This window comes from Euphorbia lathyris, chromosome 2 (assembly GCF_963576675.1).
Source record: "Euphorbia lathyris chromosome 2, ddEupLath1.1, whole genome shotgun sequence".
In the NCBI taxonomy this organism is placed as follows: Eukaryota; Viridiplantae; Streptophyta; class Magnoliopsida; order Malpighiales; family Euphorbiaceae; genus Euphorbia; species Euphorbia lathyris.
In genome coordinates, this window is record NC_088911.1 from 63,459,220 (window position 1) to 63,479,177 (window position 19,958).

At 32.5% G+C, this 19,958-nt stretch overlaps 2 protein-coding genes across 2 annotated transcripts; both read right to left on the bottom strand.

Moving 5' to 3' along the window:
* Positions 1-304: 304 nt before the first annotated feature.
* Positions 305-1,206, bottom strand: LOC136218469 (uncharacterized). The gene is made up of 2 exons (XM_066005350.1): positions 1,067-1,206; positions 305-935 (listed from the first exon to the last, which is right to left on the bottom strand). Exons 1-2 carry the CDS (start codon positions 1,118-1,120, stop codon positions 495-497), a joined length of 495 nt encoding a protein of 164 aa, XP_065861422.1. The 5' UTR covers positions 1,121-1,206; the 3' UTR covers positions 305-494.
* LOC136218467 (histone-lysine N-methyltransferase ATXR6) lies at positions 1,071-3,124 on the bottom strand. The gene is made up of 6 exons (XM_066005349.1): positions 2,744-3,124; positions 2,257-2,337; positions 1,939-2,168; positions 1,606-1,706; positions 1,312-1,524; positions 1,071-1,230 (listed from the first exon to the last, which is right to left on the bottom strand). Exons 1-6 carry the CDS (start codon positions 3,021-3,023, stop codon positions 1,071-1,073), a joined length of 1,065 nt encoding a protein of 354 aa, XP_065861421.1. The 5' UTR covers positions 3,024-3,124.
* Positions 3,125-19,958: the final 16,834 nt, after the last annotated feature.

The window sequence follows — 19,958 nt, forward strand, 5'->3', positions numbered from 1 at the left end:
TACACAATATACTTTAACGTACACCTAACGGGCCCGTAACATGGTATTAAGTATGGGTGTGGTTGGGTATGTTCTAGATCATGCCGAGGTCCACGAATGAAGTGAGGGTTAAACTAGAGGTCTTAAGTTGAGTTATAATGTACATATGAGAAAAAATCCACTTAAAGAGTGTCTGATGAGTTTTAAACTTGACAATTAGATAAATTATAAAAAAAATATTTTTACTTAAATAGTATGTATGAAAGTTAATTATTAATTATTTCATAATTTTAATTTTACTGATTAAGTTATAAAAGAATCAATGAATATTTAATCCATCATTAATTAATAAACTAAAAATTCAATAACAAACATCACATAAAATAAATATTGAACGTTGAAATTAAAATAGTAAATTACTGTAAAATTGATTACTTATTTTTAATTAAAAATGCAGTAAATAAAAATATTAAATAAAAATAAAAATGAAATAGGTGTGATAAGATAGTATTGAATTAGAAAAAAGCAGAGAGAGGGAAAGCTTTGGCAATTCCCATAGGAGTCTTAAATAGAATTTTGTTGGTTTTAGGGTCTGGAATGGACATTTCAGTAATGGGTACCCATAAAAACATTTGTCTACTTTTAATTCCAGTCATCTTTTTCATCTTGAAATTTTCCACATAAGCTGTGACTTCAAGACCATAACTCACCTTGCTATTTGTTCCAACAAAGAAATGCTCATATGGAGCTTTTTGCTTCATCCAAACAAAACCTGTTTCTCTTACTCTTCCACACTCTTCTAGATCTTTCAATGGTAGAACTCCCTTTGGAAACCCCAGCTCTTCAAGTAGTTTTACTGAGTGAATGTAGCAATTTTCAGCACCATACACTATTTCTGCTCCTGCTCTTTCATCTTCTATTGATCTGCTTCTGCTGCTAGACATTTTCTTTGTATTCTGGGATACCAATTCAATTCAATTCAATTCAATATATAGTCCTTTGCCTTTTTGGTTGGTGAACAGAAATATGAGTAGTTCAACTAACTACATAACCTATATGCTTGGTTGGTAACCTAACCTGACCTGACCTGTTTAAACAAAATGGTGTGTTGGGTATTCATGCTCGTATGCATTGTAGTCATAGTAGAGTCTCTCTCCCTTCTTTATATCTCTATTCGCAATCAGCAAAACTCTACACTCTCCATTAACATTATATCTCACACATTTCAGGTTCTGCTTCTTTCTTCCATCCCTGCAACACAACACAACACAACACCAGTCTTATCTACTAACACATACACCAATCTTATCAAATATTTCCACCTTAACTTACATGGAATAATTATTGATTCCATTGATAAACCGAGCAATGTTTCCCCGTTTATCTGGGCATATCACAAGGCTTTCTGAAGGATTTGCAGCACAAAGCAATGTCATCATGCTATCACCCTCATCATTTTCTCGATTCTTTAACAAGTCTACATCTCCAACGTACTCTGTGATAATTGTTAAATCTTTAATACACTTATCCGCCTCAACTGTGAACCTGTGAGTCACATCATGCTAATAAATTAACCTTCAGCTTTTCCAAATTCACACTAATTCACAAATAACCAACCATCCATACCCTTCTTGAGGATCAAACACAACCATTAGGGGTGGACATTCTCCTCTATTCATCATTCTTTTGCACAAATTTAAGGTCTCAATGTCTTCCTTTGCCAACACCTGCAATCAATCTTACAAGTCACCAAAATGAATCTATCCATGAAAAACAAATACAGCTCAATATTAATTAAGCACCACACTATACTATAGCATGTTTATTTGCAGCATTTTTAAGATCAAGCACATGAATAAGACAATTCAACGTATCAGTAAAAAATGAATAATTAACTAGGTATGAAATATTGCAGCATCATATCAGATCTGTTTATGTATTGGTTCGACTGGATATTACCTGCATTCCTTCCTTCTCAAGGGCTGGACAATTGGCAGATCTAGGAGCCATGCCCGGCTGGTAAGTGAGTTCATTGCTGAATTGAGTTCCTGAACATGTTAATGCCGTGGCTAGTGATCCCATTTGTTCAAGTCTTCTTTCAGGATCATCACTTGGATTGAATGGTAATAACTTCCTTTTCTTTTTGGACATAACTAAACTACTAGACCGCTTTCGTTTCTTCAAGCTATCTAAAGATTTCAGAATAATGTTTCAATCAGCATCACCTAATTAATCTATTAAAAACAATAACTGAAGCACAAGAATTTGACTACTTACCTTGACCTAGCTTCTGAGGATATTCGTTCAACCTTTGAATGCGAAAGAAATCAACAATTTTTGTTTGAACAAGAGGAAAGGCTGAAAAGACAATCAATCAATCAAAGATAACAATAAAAATTGGAGAACGGCCACACTATAATAAGCGATTACATTGTTCATTCAGATCTAATAAGTTTTCTGAATCATACAGAATTCAATATAGATAAATTGTTTAAATTAAGAGTATCAAAGCAAGTAGTTCCTTTTTACACAAACAACCCATATAATATAATGGATATTAATGATTAGCATTTTTCTGCTAACAACCACCCATATTGTAATGGACACGCAACCTCGAATTCAGAAGAAAAATTCCAAACACAATCCATGAAATAAAATTGCAAGCAAGTAACAACATAATTATAGATAATAAAACACATAGAAATACAAAACCAAAACCAAATGCAAATTTTAATTTGTAAAGGGGGAAGAATGAATAACATACATTTGGGCATCTTGTGGTTGGAGCAGGAAGGGCAAAACCAAGATCCTTTAGGCACAGAAACAAGTATGGGTCTTAAGCAAAAGAGATGATACCCACAGTCACAGCCATCACAAAGCAGTAGCTCCGCCGGAGATTGGTCGGATCCACATTTCTCGCAGCAAACATCGGCGTATTTGATTGTTTGATGAGAAAATGGAGCGGGAGATCGAGGATTAGGAGCATGAGTTCTGCGTCTCAACGACATTGTTGTTGTGATGCTGGATTTTGAAGAAGAAGCCATTGCAGCAGCAGCTAAGGGAAGAAGGAAATGAGAGAATACAGAAAAGAAAGATACAGCTATAAAATAGGGATTTTTTCGACGGAACGGAGACAAGGCTGGTTTTGAACCCAAATTACCCCCTTCATATTTTTCTTTTTTCTTTTTCTCAATCATAAATGTCAAATTCTATTTTCCAAACAAAAAAAATTGTATAAAAATAACCTAACGTTGACAATCACAAATAATTTTACTTTTAATATCTAAAATAGTATAATTTTACATTTAACATTTTCAATAAAGAACAAATGTACTACGAACATTGACAAGTTTTGTCAAATTGAAAAAATAATTCATTAAACTGTCTTCCGTAATAAATCATGTCATCTGCACTTCACATTTGCATCATTTTATCACTTATTAATAACATATCACAACAATATAAATAGACGTGAATTTTCTTAACAAAAAAAAGTTATAAAATTATACTGTATTTTATACGACTTGGATAAAAAATATAAATATTTCATCGAATTTAAAAATATTAATATTGAATTCTTTTATTAAATCGCAAAAAAATGTGAATTTATTTTTTTGGAACCAATTGTTATGTAATTGTTGTAAAATAAGCAACAAAATATCTATTTTTTATAAAACTTGCCAAATGTTAGGGATAAATTTATTCTTAGCTGCGAACTTTAAAGGCAAATTTGTTCTTAGCTGCGAATATTAATTTCACAATTTTAAATGTTAGAGATAAAATTGCTCCTAGTTATCGACGTTAGGACATCGTTGCAACTTATAAAAAAATTGACAAATCAAACAAACATCTAGATTAAATTTTAATTGTTTATGATTCATATTCTTATTAAAACTCTAGTTAAAATTAAAACTTAAAACAATAGTAAATTACAATCATAACCCCTCAATTTTGACTTATATTTTTAATTTTATGGTCCTCAACTTTAAAATTGGACTTAATTTAAAAAAAAAAAAAAATTGAGTGTTACTAATATGAGAATCCATCAATCTTTCGCTACTCAAATAGTATTTCATCATTAATTATAAAAGTTAATGGAAATAATATTCAACTTTAAATTTTAAAGTTTTAATTTTAATTTCATTTAGATATTGTTCTTCCCCCCGCCTAGTGATATACGCAACTGGAGGATTGCCGATGTGGTTGACTCGGAAGGGGACTGGATCTGGTCAAAGTTTGATACTTTCTTTAGCCTTGAGACTCTCCTTAGAATGCGGGGAGTGAAGGTGAGTAATCAAGAGGAAGACTTGGATAGGCACTGTTGGGCGCTGACTAACAATGGAGTTTATTCTTGCAAATCGGCCTTTGAAGCTTTCTCTCTCTTTAGATCTGATCCTCCCTCGGATGTGTGGAAGTCGATTTGGACCCTTAAAGTTCCTTTCCGTATTAGGAGTTTCCTGTGGCTGGGCGTTAAGGACAGGCTTCTTACTAATTCGGATAGGCACAAAAGGCACTTGGCTGATTCTGAAGCTTGCAGTAGATGCAGAGGCCATGTTGAGACTTTGTGCCATGCTTTTAGAGATTGCTCTAATAGTAAAGAGGTTTGGAGGAAAATTCTCCCACACCATATTTTCTCTTCCTTCATGGCACATTCTGAGGTCGACTGGTTCTCTGATGGTGTTAGAGGAAAGTTGCTTCCATACATGGAGCATGGTGACATTTTCTTTGTTATTATCTGTCACCAAGTTTGGAAATGGAGAAACGAGGAGATTTTTGGAGATAAAACTGTTTTTATGACAAACTTAGCTGATTTCTTCTCGAAAAAACTTTTCTCTATTATCGATAGTTTCAAAGGAGAGTCCCTTGCCAGAGCCTCTCAGTGTTGTGATGTCCATCTCGTGGGATGGACCAGGCCAAGAGAGGGGGTTGTGAAGCTGAATACTGATGGTTCCTGCCTCAGTAACGGTAAGATTGCGGCTGGAGGTGTGCTTAGAGATGTAGGGGGCGTCTGGCTTTCTGGGTTCTCCCAGAATTTAGGGTTGGGTTCTTCCTTTTCTGCGGAGCTCTGGGCTATTCTTACTGGAATCAATCTTGCTAAAAGGCTGGGTGTTAAGAGGCTCTCTGTGGAGTCTGATAATTTGGAAGCAATCAAAATGATTTCTGAGAATCATTCTATGGGTCTTAACAGTCGCAACCTCATCAAAGCTATTATAAGGCTTTGCTCCTCCTTTGAGTTCGTAGAGTTCAGACACATTTTTAGAGAGCAGAATCGTGTTGCTGATCGCTTGGCGGCGGCGGGCCATGAAGGGACGTTAGGCGTTACTACCCTTCCTGTTTCCCCTAGTTTCATCTCTCATCTTCTCTTAGAAGATAGGATTGGGGTTAGCTTCCCTAGGCTAATTCCTGGGTAGTTTGTTGTTATTCGTTTTTCTTTTTCTTTTCTACCAAAAAAAAAAAATTAGAAGTAAATGCGTATATAAAATTCGGAAAACTAAAAAAAGAAATTGAAACCGAACCGAAAATTAAATTAATCAAAATCGATGGATTAATGTATGATTTCAATTTTAAAAATAATAATTAATGGTTACTGTTAAAAAAAATTTAATTTTCAAAATCCAATAAATACGATTACTCGATTGAAATTTTATATATATCATAATGTATAAGTATATTTATCATTTTTACGATAAAACTTGGATGAAACCTCCAAATATAATATTAAAAAATTTAGTTGAGAAAGAGATTGGATTTATAATTTTATTCAAAATTTAATTTTTTTTATCACTTTTATTTCTAAATTTACGATAAAAGATAATTATTGACATTTATTATTTTTATGTTTTTAATCATATTTTTTGTGATGAATAATTATCTTATCTATTTTAATTTTAGTTAATATTTAGTTATACATGTATGTTTCAAAATTGAAATATCAAGATTTGGAGACCAATCTTAAGAATGTTATTTTTTTATTTTCAATAATTTTTATTAATAATTTATTTTATTTTATACTGTATGTTTTTTTTTTTTGAAGAGTTAACTGTATATTTTTATAATGTTATTTTTAAATAATTTATTGTGTTTTTTACTTTTTTTATAATTTTATATTTGCTTCAAAAAAAAGTCATTATATTAATTTATGATTTTATTCAAACAATTCTACATCCTTTTTTTATAAAAAATAAAAGGTTAACCGATTAGTGGTTAACCGAATATAATTAACTAGTGTATGGTTAGTGTTTTCTAAAACTAAAAACTTGATTAACAGATCAAACTTAATTTAATGCATTGGTTTAACCGATTATGTGTACACCTAGTTAGAAAAAAAACTTGTTGTTTAGAAAGAGAAATTTCAGAATTTTTATGTTAATAAAAAGCAAAGTTTAAATTTTTTTATATTAGATTTCGAAAAATTCACGGCAAAATCGAAGGTTACCTAATTTTAATATTGAAAGAAATAGCAGTATTATCAATTAAATTAATAATATATTCTTATATTAAATGAATAACGAGTGTGATGTGCCTCCTGTAGGTCTACAGACTATTCTTTGTGAGGATCCGCTTGGCCGACACTCACATAGTCGTTAATTAATTTTTTTTCCTTGTTTTGTTTGGGTTTTCACCCTCTTCCGATTACCAAAAACAAATTAAAAAAATAAGATAATAATTTATAGGTTTTGATATCATATTTTAACGTATGATTACTTTGTTTTTTTCACTATTTGATAATAATGACTTTGTTTTTTTCCTTGGATTAATTTTCTAAAAACATACAGTATAAAATAAGTATAAATTAATAAAATGGATTATAAAGTGAGGATTTCTTAAGATTATTGAAAATAAAATATTTTATCTTAAGGATTTTTTAATAAAATGGATTATAAAGTGAGGAATTCTAAAAATAAGTATTTTAAAAAATTAATTTGTGAATGCTAATAAAAAGGATTATAAAGTGAGGAATTCTTATGTTGAATAAAATAGTAGTTGGAGGTAACGAGATTGATCTTTGGCGCCATATTTCGGTCTGGCGGGAAATAGACTTTCGCGCCGTGTTCCTTTTTTTTATTTATTTATTTTTGGTTTTACTTTATTTAGATTAATCATTTTGTGACTTGTCTTTTTTTTTTCTTTTTTTTTTTGAAGGGGTTTAGGTGTAAGAATGGATTTCGTTTTCATTACTTTTTTTGTCACCTTAACAATCGCATGCTTTCACGTCATCCTTTGAGATTTTTTTTTATCTAATCTGGACATACTCCTTTCACATTGTGAGGGTAAATTACATACGTGGCGTACAACTTTTACCATATTTCACACTGATGTAAACCTTTAATTTTACACACAAAAATATACAACCTTTTGGTGACCTCCCACTAAAATATACATCCGGTAATTATGATCAATCAACTTGAAATCAATGCGTCACATCGCCATTTTTCATCCTATCCATTTTAAAAAGTAGAACCCACAAATTATAAAAAAAAAATTAATTTGCTACATTTCTCTCTTTTACCCTTATCATTCCCTCTCTTCATCTTCTTCCCTCTTCAAATTTATTTCTTTCTCTCCCTAACCTCTCTCTCTAGTTAAATCATAGCAGCATGCCTTTTCCATTTTCAGTTATTTATAAATACATCGGGTTTTGTGTTACATAATTTATTCCCAATTCAGCTGAATATGTTTGCGTGAAGAGTCTAGAAATGAATGAGTTCTGCCCAGAAATCTCCACCCAAAACTTTCTGCAAGCCCTTCGAGTTTAGCAAGTTCGATTAGATCGAACATACGATCTTGGTGATTTTCTGACAATATGATTATAGAAGGAAAAGCTACTAAACAAGCTATTAATGTTATGATCTTCATGGTACAGAATCCATGTTGTGTGTCCATGAAATTACTAAAAATGCTCAGAAATTGCTTCAGTTTACTAATCATAACCAAGGGTGGAGCTAACCCAGAGCTCGGGGAGGCTCCACCCTTGAACAAAATGTGTTCGGCGATTCATAGCCCCCCAAATTCTATTATATTAATGCGTGTTTGTAGTGATATAACAATATGTTGAGATAGTTGAGTTGGTTAAGATGCTTGTTTTATTGTAAAAGGTCTTGTGTTCAAAAACCCCTTGAATCTCATTTTTCGCTTTTATTTATCCTAATTGATTTTTTCACTAAAACTCTTTTTTAACTTTTCTTGTTCCAAATACAATTTTTAAGAAATTAATGTTAGATTTATAAAACATTAAATATTTCTACTTCTTTTAGGCTTATAACTTTTAATTTTTTAGCATTCAACACACCAAAACGACGAAAATTTAGGTATCTTAGTTTAGGAAATCAACATTGAACATATAGAAAATTAAATATGTTTGCGCTTTTTACTTTGGGAAAAATGAAGCAGTTTTATCACGTTGGAGGCTAAAAAAAATTTGTCCAGAAAATTTAAAAAATGACAACAAACTACATAACTATTTCTGCTCCGTTCTGGTTGCAGGATATTATTTCTTCTGATTTATCTTAATGCTTGAACTTTTCTTAAAAAAAAAAAAACTACATAACTAAAATTAGCCCCCTCATAACTCCAAAAATTAAATTATAAAAATAAAAGGAATTAATTAATTAAGAGTTGAATTTCTTGGTGTTCTTGTATTTGTTACTCAAAGGCAAATATATATAATATTTAAAAAAAAATTATATATATCCACTTTGAGTGAAAAACACATCCTAATTAATAAAAATAAAAATATTTAATGTACTTTTCTTGCTCTGCATTTCATGTAAAAAAATATTTAGCTCTTCATTTTTAGTTTTTTCCCATTAAATTTGGATAAGCTTGAGTTCTGTACAATGAGTGCACAAGTGGAAGTTTAGCATAAATTGCTACATTCAAGTCGCAAAATGCAGCAGAGGCGAGGGAGAGGAGGTCATCTCCATAAAATAAGAGCTGATTTGAGTACCGGGAAAGTAAGAAACCTTTTGCCGACTTAGAGAGAGAAAGGGTAGAGAGGGTGAAAGCTTTAGAGAGAGAAGACTTAGAAAGAGAAAGGATAGAGAGTGGAAGCTTTAGAGAGAGAAATGGTTAAAAATAGAGGAAGAAGATAGAGTTTTCTAGTAATTATATAAAGATAAAGGGTATACAAGTAATTTTATATTAGTGTGGTCAGTTTTTTACTTTTTAGAGAAGTCAAATTGCTGATGTGGTGCGTTGATTTCGCGTTGACCGGTCACAATTACCGGTTGTACACTTTAGTGGGAGGTCACCAAAAAGTTGTATACTTTTGTTTGCAAAATTAAAAGTTGTATACCAAAGTGTAAAATGAGGCAAAAGATGTATGTAATTTACCCGAAATTGTGAGGATGCAAATTTAGCTCTTATAATTGGGTGAAATGTCAATTTATGGTCCATGATTGTATTGTTTTAGCGTTCTAAGTTTAATTTTTAAATTTTTGTTTCTATCAATACCCTCAAAAAATAAAGTCCATTAAATATACTTAAAATAAATAATTCAATACGAAGGATCGAATCGATTGAAAATTTTAGTCTCGGTTCCGAACTTAAGTGGTTTATGGTAGGTTAAAATTTGCACCCAATATAACGGATTAAATAGTTTCAAATTCACAAGTTATATTATTAATTAACCTTAAAAAGGCAAGAAGAAAAAATGTTGAATCCTGATGCGCCTCGAGCTAATGCTCAAAGACTCACTAAGAATTAATCTGAACAAGTCCATATATCGAATCCACAAGGTTTATACCGGAAGTACCGGACTACTCGATTTTGGATCGTTATTTAGACGATAGAAAATTGATTTGAATTTTTTTATATTAATATACTCCTAAGGTGATCCAAAGCAATTCATAAATTTCCAAGAATGTAGATGGTGTAATATGATAAGACAAATATTCAAGCAAACGTTGGACTTATGATTACAAAGAATTCAATATGGCATAGACATACTTAAGGATTGAACCGGCTTATCCTCCTAGGGCACTTAGCACGCAATTCCTTTGTTACAAATCGTACCAAATCTAAGGGTTCAGAAATTCAAGTCTGTTACTGTGACGTCGTCAATACCTACAATCAGGGCCGGCTCGGGACTATTTGAGGCCCTAGGCGAGATACGAAATTTTGGTTTTTTATATATAAATAAAATTATAGACATATATATATTTATATGTATCTATATATAATATTTTCTCTTTTAACATAAAAATACTTTAGAATCGAAAAAAGATAGAAAAAAAATATATATTCATGTAAAAGATAGAAATTTAATAGCAAAGTTTGTAATTTAAAAGTTATAAGAATAGGATATATATCTATTTCTTTTATGTTGTTTAAAGTAAAAAAAAAAGACGTTGATATGGTTTTGATAAACAGATATTGGATTTGGAGGATTTGTATGGAAGAATAAGTCTACCTATTTAACTTATTAATACTTCCATTTAATATCCTACCTAATATATATATACTTCTTTTACATATCTGTAATCTGTATCCTATATATTATAAATTTAAGTTCCAGGATAGGCCTAATTCATGATATATGATATAATTTATTTTGGAAATTTATAACCTATTATATTAAACTAAAAACACATATAAGGCCCCAAATTTTTTGGTGCCCTAGGCGGTGGCCTTGGCTGCCTTAAAGTCAAGCCGGCCCTGCCTACAATTTCTGGTATAGACAACCAGATTAGACTCACAATATGAACCTAGAAAATATTGGGACTTTTGAGTGATTCAATCAATATGCTACACATACATTAAAGAGCTCATAAACATGGAAACTAAACTGAATTGATATTTGTATTAAAGATGAAGAAATAAAGTGTCTTAGGATACAACCAATTCATAATTCATAAAGAGATCTAAAAGGGTAAAAATTGCTTTTGAAACATGTCGACTCAAGCGATCATCATTCTGAACTTGGCGTGGCAACTTCAGAACTTGTGGAATGATGGTGGATGAAGCTTTTGCAGATGAACAATGGTAGTGGATGAAGCTCAGATGTTTCTCAAGGTGAAAGGAAATTACAATATAAACTTTGGGTTAAAAATAGTTACAAAGAATAATGGAAAATAACTAATAATGGTGAAAATTAATTCTAATTCATAGATTGAAAAGAGCTGAAAATTAATTCTACAAGACTAACAATGGTTAAAAACTGATTCTAAAAATAATCCTAATTACAGACTCTGAACTATTTCTTTCTCTGAACTAAATTAAAACTTAATCATGAACTGAGTAACTTTGGGGATGGAAATCCAAGTCTTTAAATAAAAAATAAAAGCTGAAAATATCCTAAAAATCTGTCAAAATATTTCTGCAAGATTATTATTCAAATTTGAAAGTGAGATTGAGTCCAATGAATCTGGTCAGAAACTCCTCTGATTCTGAACCTTAAAACTCTCCACTTTGAATCTCTAAAAATCTGCACATAATCTCAAAAATATCATTAGATAATTACCCAAAATTAATTAATTATTTTACCGAAAATCCTTTTTAATTACCAAGTCAAAATTTATTTATTTATAGTAAGTTAATTTCTTAATTTTGGGTACAGATTAAGCTCAAAATAACATATGAAAAATTATAATTTATTAAAAGTGACAAAATACTTGACAAAAGTTATGAATATTGACAATGCTAAAAAAATAATTAAAAACCTAAAATTGACAAAACAAAGATAAATTAATATTAAATCAAATAAAAAGATAATAAAAGACACGAAATAATCCCTAAAACCATACTAAAAGATAAAGGTTTTTCACCTCTATCAATTTTCTCACACTTTAAAGTCTTACTTGTCCCTAAGTAAACTAAAATCAAACCCGTAAGTGAAGTACTTGAACAAGAAAACCTCAGAGTTTGACCAAGTGAGCTATAAAAACGTGAAATACTAAAGGGTGAAAAATGTTTCCTCCTCACACTTTGAAGCTTTACTTATCCTCAAGTAAACTAAAACCAAACCCAAAAATAAACTAGCCGAACTAGAAAGTAACATAAAAAGGAGCAGCTGTAAACACATATATTAAAAAAGCAAATAAGAACATGATTCCCCAAAAGCTGCAATTCTATTAGAAAAGGCCATACTTTTAAGTGAAATGAGACATGCTTAATTAAACGAGTTCAAGGAAAAAACCAAATAAACATCTCACTGAAAGTTGTTCACTCAATCACACAATATTTAAGTGGCTAGGTGTTTACTCTCATCTTTATATTCGCCTAAAGTTGCAGTAAGTTTGCACGTTCATCTGAATACCTCTACCTTCCTAAGACTCAAACAATATAAAAAACAATCTCGAAGTTCGGGTTGTAACAGGTCTAAGGTTAGGAGTGTGTCAAAAAGTCAAATAGAGTTAAAAAAAAATAGCACTAAAAATATTTATAAAAAATGGCATAAATGATATTTTAGCAAGTTGTTTCGAGGAAAATGAGCTTATTATATGTGAACTAATATTTATTTTTTTTTGCTTTTTTTCTTTTTTCTTTGTATATGATCGAGTTTAGAAATGACCAACGAGATAAAAAAAATTATCCGAGAAGGGGATCGGAATAAGAACAACTAGACTAGTGATTGGTCTTTTTATTGTAAAAACGTGCTCATTCCCTTTTTGTATAAAACAACTTGCTTTTAATGAAAAATAGAACTGTTAAAACGGATAGAACTGGAAAAACGAATGTCGTTTGCAAACAATTTGTATGTTAAGAAAAAATACATTAAAACATGTTAAAAAGGCTCCACGGGGCTTCCTAGAGGTGATGAAAACGAGAAAACAAAATAGGAAGAAAAAGTTAATTCTAGATTGACCCTTCATTTTTTATTGTTTCAAATCAAAGAGTGTAAATTAACTCGGTATTAGGTATAAAATTTGTAACTCTCAACAAGCAAAAGCACACACAAAATGTTAAGCTCACAGTTCGTTGGGTTATTCTATGCTAAATGGCTTCCCTAAACTCAAGTTTAATCGCACATGTTTTCGATTCTTAATTTATGAAACCATTGAAATAAAAATAAGCAAATCGAAACAAAGTAGACTAGATGCAATTGTAGCTCACGAGTTTACAGATACAAGGTTTGTGTCTTCCACTTAAACTAGTTAGCATGCAAATTCAAGTTCAATTCTTATTTTTCCGAAAACAAATAACGAAGCTCAAGTTCGGATAGAGTATACAATTTTTGGGATTATAACATACTAAAACAAAACTAAAGACGGACACAAATCGCAAAATAACACAACACAACATGATTTTTTTATTATTATGTTTTTTATTTTTTAAGGTAAAAAAATATTTTTTTGGTCAACTCGACAAGCTGGCAGGCAGAATTCGAGAAAAAAAATTTCGCCCAATTGGTAGGCAGAAGTCTTCAATTTTTTCACCGAGCGTGCCCATCAACTCGTCGAGCTGGCTGCCAGCAGCCCAGATGTTTTTTTTTTCAAATTGTCCTTGGTCAGCCTTGCCCTTTGGTTCTTAACTGTAAAATCACAATAAAATCTCCAAAAATCATTAGTTTACCAAATTAGGTCTTAAATACCAAGTCAATTCAATTTTGATATTTGGCGAATCAATTAGCTTTGAGATTAAGGAAAATTTAGATGAACACTTAATTTGGTAATTTGGTAATATTTTATTGAAAATGACACAAATAAGCATAAAAAACCACAAAGTGCTAAATAAGAGAATAGGAAATTAATAATTGAACAAAAGTGAAATAAAATATATGAAATTTACATTATATTAAATTTAGCATAAAAATATCCCAAAAACTGTACTAAAAGATAGAGGTTTTTCACCTCTATCAAACCCCTAAACCGAAAACCCAAAAGTACAAACAACAACAACAACATCAAAGCCTTAGTCCTGAAATGATTCGGGGTCGGCTAACATGAACCATCATATAAAACCGTGAAATCAAGTCGTGTCAGCGACACAAATTCGCTCCCTCCACTCCGTCCTATCCACTACCATATTTTCCTCAATCCCTAGTAAACTCATATCACTCTCGATCACCCTCCTCCAAGTTTGCTTAGGTCTTCCCCTACCCCTCACCACAATATCCCTTTACCACTTTTCGGTCCTCCTAACCGGCGCATCAAGCGCTCTACGTCTCACATAGCCAAACCACCTTAGTCGGTTTTCTCGCATTTTATTCTCAATAGATGTAACCCATACTTTTGTCCTAATTATTTCATTACTCACCCGATCCTTTCTCGTATGACCACACATCCATCTCAACATACGCATCTCCGCCACCGACATCTTATGGGTGTGACAGTGTTTCACTGCCCAACACTCCGTACCATATAACAATGCTGGTCTGATTGCCGTGCGGTAGAATTTTCCCTTCAATCTATTAGGCAGTCGGGGTCACAAAGGAAACCCGTAGCACTCTTTCACTTCGACCAACCAGATTTAATCCTATAAGCAACATCTCCATCTACTTCTCCATCCGTTTAGATAATAGATCCTAAATACCGAAAGCAATCTGAGGCCTGAACAACTCTCCCATCTAGGGTGATTGTCCCTACCTCCCTACTCCTATGGCCGCTAAACTTACACTCCAAATATTTTGTCTTACTTCGACTCAACTTAAAGCCTCTAGATTCTAGAGTTTGTCTCCATAGTTCCAACTTCCTCTCCACTCCTTCTTTCGTCTCATCAACCAACACAATATCATCTACAAACAACATGCACCATGGTATACCATCTTGAAGTGAACTTGTTAGTTCATCCATAACGATGGAAAAAAGAAATGTGCTTAATGCGGAACCTTGATGCACTCCAATCGTAATAGGGAACTCTTCAGTCTTCCCAACACTAGTACGTACACTCGTGCATGCTCCCTCATACATGTCCTTTATGATGTCAATATATTTCCGTGAAATGCCTTTCCTTATCAAGGTCCACCAAAGTACTTCCCTTGGTACCTTATCATATGCTTTCTCCAAGTCAATAAAAACCATATGCAAGTCTTTCTTCTTATTTCGATAGTGCTCCATTAATTGTCTCATTAGATGGATGGCTTCCATAGTTGATCTTCCCGGCATAAAGCCAAACTGGTTTTCCGAGATCTTCACCGTCCTCCTTAGCCTTTGTTCGATCACTCGCTCCCAAAGTTTCATAGTGTGACTCATTAATTTGATTCCTCGATAGTTGGCACAATCTTGGACATCGCCTTTGTTCTTATACAAAAGGATTAAGATACTTTTCCTCCATTCTGATGGCATCTTATTGTTTCTCCAAATTTTGTTGAAGAACGTCGTCAACCATTCGATTCCTCTTTCTCCCAAACATCTCCAAATCTCAATAGGGATGGCATCAGGTCCTACTGCTTTCTTCAACCTCATCTTATTTAATGCCATTTTGACTTCACCCTTTTGAATTCTCCGCAGGCATTCATGATTTATCATATCGTGAGGGATACTTATATCTCCAATATCTTGTCTGCGATCTCCATTAAATAAGTCATCAAAATAGGACCTCCATCGTTCCTTGATATCCTTATCTCCAACTGGGACTTTCTGGTCCACATCCTTCACACATTTAACTTTTCTGAGATCTCGCGTCTTCCTATCTCTCATCCGAGCAATTCTATATATGTCTCTTTCCCCTTCTTTCGTATCCAATCTTGTATACAGATCCCGGTTCACCTTTGCTCTAGCATCTCGTATGACCTTCTTTACTTCCCTTTTAGCCTCTTTGTATTTTTCGTAGTTCTCATCACTCTTACATTTCCCCAATATTTTATAGGATTCTCGCTTACTCTTTACTGCTTGTCGTACTTCTTCTGTCCACCAAGATGTGTCCTTACCCGGTGGCATGCTACCTTTAGATTCCCCTAGAACTTCCTTCGCTACTTCCCTTATACTATGCTCCATCTTAGTCCATATCGAATCTATATCTAAATCCATATTACAAGTCCAAATATCTTTTTTGGTCATCTCATCCACAAATTTTTGTTGATTCTCCCCTTGCAATTTCCACCACTTAATCTTAGTCTCCACTTGTGGTGTTCGGAAAACCCAAAAGTACAAAATGACCCAAAAATAATTGTAAGGAATTTTGAGCCTAAAAGAGTGATTATAAACTTTTTTTTTCTTTCACAATTTTTTAGAGCGTTTGCTTACTTTGAGTTATAAAGTGTGCACCAAATATTGGGTTAAATATGTATGTTTTGATAAAAAAAAAAATACATGATAAAATGAATCCTTTTAGGCTAATTTCTCTTAAAAAATTGTTTTTTTATTTTTCATAACTCCTGAATAATCCAACTTGAGCCTATTAACCAACTGTTATTGCTTAATCACATTAACGCCATAACTAACCTTTTTCCTCGCTTCAGCACCGTAAAAATTCCTGATACGGCATCAATTAGTAAAAATTTCAAAGCTTACTAGCACATCACAATACCTCATTAATTAAAGGGCTGAAATAATTTTTTATGTTAATCTCAAAAACAAAATAAAAATATATATATATAAAGAGAGTTTCAAGCATTTTCAAGCATCTTCAGTTCTCCACTTCCCGACCTGCTAGATAAACAATGTTTCTGTTGCAAATAAATTGATGCTTAAACTTGTGCCTTACAATTAACCTTTTTGTTGACTTCAACCTTATTACAACCTAAACTCTAGATTATTTTTAATATTGTTTCAATCTTAACGAAACGAAAGTATTCAGATAAACATGCAAACTCATTGTGACATCTGATAAATATAAAGAAGATAGTAAGCACCTAGCTACCTAAAAATTTGTGTGATTGAGTGAACTACCTTTGTCGAGGTGCAATAGAGTTTTCGGTGAAGGGTCGATTTTTTTTTATCAATATTGCCCTATTAAGATTAATTAATAAAATTTCAAAATGGGAATTTGATAACCCTTTCATTTACACGGGTGCTTCTGAAAGCCTCCTCATAAAATCTCAGTTTCAAAAATTTATACTCATTTAAATCGAGAAGGTTTGTTTATCAATTTCTCAATCCTTCGTCTTTTGAAATCATTTACTTGAGGACAAATAAAACTTTAAGTGTGGTTAGGTTGATAAGGATGTTTTATCCCTATCTTTTATGGTATTTTACGGTTTATAATTTTGAGTAATTTTATGCTTCAATTCGTATGCTTCATAACAAATCAACAAATATAAGCAACTTACTCACTTCTAGATAATTTTAGTCATTTCAATCCTTTTTTATAATAAAAGTGAAATAAATCATCTCAGCTTTAATATTCGTATTTTGCAGGTGAGCTAGACGTGGAATGATACAACCGCGCAACTTGAGTTGAGACCGAAAAGAACTCTCTATACGCAATATGAAAAGGAGAAAATCCTCTACATCCCACAGGGTGTGCGGAGTAAAAAGAGACAGGTCCTGTGGAGACTGATAGGATCAAATCTTGTCCCCTAAATCAACTGTCCCCTTGCTGTGAAAGAAACCCATACGATGTGTCACCTATTCCACATGCCATGTGGAATGTGCAAAATTAGGGAGAGACTCCTCAAGAAACCCACATAGCGTGTCACCTATTCTGCACGTCGTGTGGGTACCTTTCTACGAATAGTCAACAACGATCCAAAGTCAACATGACGTGTCACCCATCCACACATCATGTAACTTTATTTTCCAGCTTATAGTGTGAACATCCAGATTGCTTTTGTAAATTACGATTGTGCCCTGAACTAGATTTTTGTATAAATGATAGTGTTTGACATCCAATTAGGCATTCAGATTTCATGCAATAAAGTACCTTACACCTTGAGAGCTTGATTGTTGTAAAATTCTTTCATCATCTCAACAAAGTTACGACTCCATCATCATTCCTCAAGCTCGAGAGTTCCACCTCCAACTCTGAAAGACGACTTTGAGTCTGATTAGCTAGTTTTAAAGGATGAATTATCTTCCATTTTCCTTGTTAACGTGTTTGTACTCTTTTTATGTACTAGATTCATTTGTATTTCACTTAAACTCTTTTCACCATTTTAATATATAATTTACAATTTTCATTTCCGTTACACTTGTTAATATATATTTCTTGCTTTGATTCTCATAATTGGTTATCATGTAGGTTGATTACAAACTCTGAAATCCATTAAGATTCATATAGGTGTTGCCTCATCGGGATTGAAAAACCCAGAAACCGTAGGAATTGACAAACCGCGACACTTACGAGCTCTAGTTTCTGAATCAATTAGATTTAGTATCGTTAAAATTTATTAATGTAATATTTTAAAATATCATGGACTTAAACCAGATTTATTACTTGATAAACGACGGGGTACACTTATCCCTTAGTTAAGCTTCTCAAGATATAGCTCGGGAACACCTCTCATCATCCTACCACATGATCGAGCCACTAAAGGGTCACCGATAGATACTCATTGATTGTCATTCTTTGTTTGCATGAACATTTGCTACCATTGTATCCTTCCAAGCTAACAAATTTGCCTTAATAGCTTATGGCCTTTCTTTCACATGATCCATCTTCAGAACAGAGTGCATACACAAATTTGTGCAATCGTGAAATTCACGTTCTAGTTGTTTATACATTATGTACTCTTCTGTCATGTGTGGATATCCTCCGAGAAAGAATATCTTTATCGAGCGCCAAATTACATCCTTTCTCCATCGAGAACTAATATAACTATCATCAATTCTATTTATGTTTTTTTAACTCATAACTGTGAATATATGCACACAAGGATATCCCCAGAACTCGAATTGCTTGCAACTACATCTAAATGTCTTGTGGTCTGTACTAAAATGTAAATTAATTTCCATGCTATAGCATTCAGTGCTTGCATGTCCAAAGTTGTGATATTCTCCATTCCATGTTGTAATACAACATGATCAATTTGGACACAAACTGTACCACATTCGTTGTATCTTATCTTGCACTTTATGAAGCATTGCATTAGTGAACACTTGCTGAAAATGTCTCTCTTATTCATAATCAGTAATGAGTTCTAGGACTTTGTATTTACTTTTGTAATCAGCTTTGAACTCTTTCTCCATATTGTTTGATCATAACAATTTCGTATTGCTCGACGGATTTCTTGAATGTGCTATTCGAATTTATGTAACTATCAAAACGGGCATGCATACTCTCACTGCTCTACGTTGAAACCATTCCAGCCCAAAATATATCCATACTAGGACCCACCTTTCCCTTTCATTGTACAATTTCTTTAACTAATGATTATGCTCTAAGCCATGCCTCAGCACAAACTCTTAGACATTTTGTTTCGAAGACTTCTTTGGAGTAGCAATTATAGATTATAGTCCTAAACTCACTACACACCTTTTCAAATTGTACAAAAAGTTCTTGAACTTTATATGCAATTTGGACATGGTGTACCACATGGAGAATTAGTGAGCTACATCAAGAATTACATGTTTAATAGCTGCTTTTATACTCTCACACTGATCTGTAAGTATTATACGAGGTTGTCGACCAATTATTAGACAATAATAAACAACCTAGTACAATCAATCGGGCAATGGGACAATAAGAAACAGTATCTTCATTAGACAACAAGGAACCATGAACAAGGAACAATCTAATACAATTGATTCCTCATAATGATTAACACCTACAAATGTATTAGATTGTATTAAGTTGTTCCTTATTGTCTAATAATTGGCCAACAACCTACACTTGAAAGTATACAAGCAATTGTCCATAATGGTTGGCATCTACAAATATAGCAAATCACATTTTATATTGGTTGACAAGATAAGTTGTGTCAAAACAAACAACATCACTAAATTCTTCAAAAGTTGCTCTTGAACAATGATGAATCCACATAACATTCTTTAAATTTCTCTTATCATCCTTCTAAATAAGATAGAAAAAGTCCTTATCTTTCTCCTGCATATTCAATAACATTTTGTCAATAACATTTTGTTTATTACCTCAGCATTACCATCACATAGCCCTAGCCTCCTACTACTTTAAATGAAATTTCCGCCATCCCTTTATGAAAT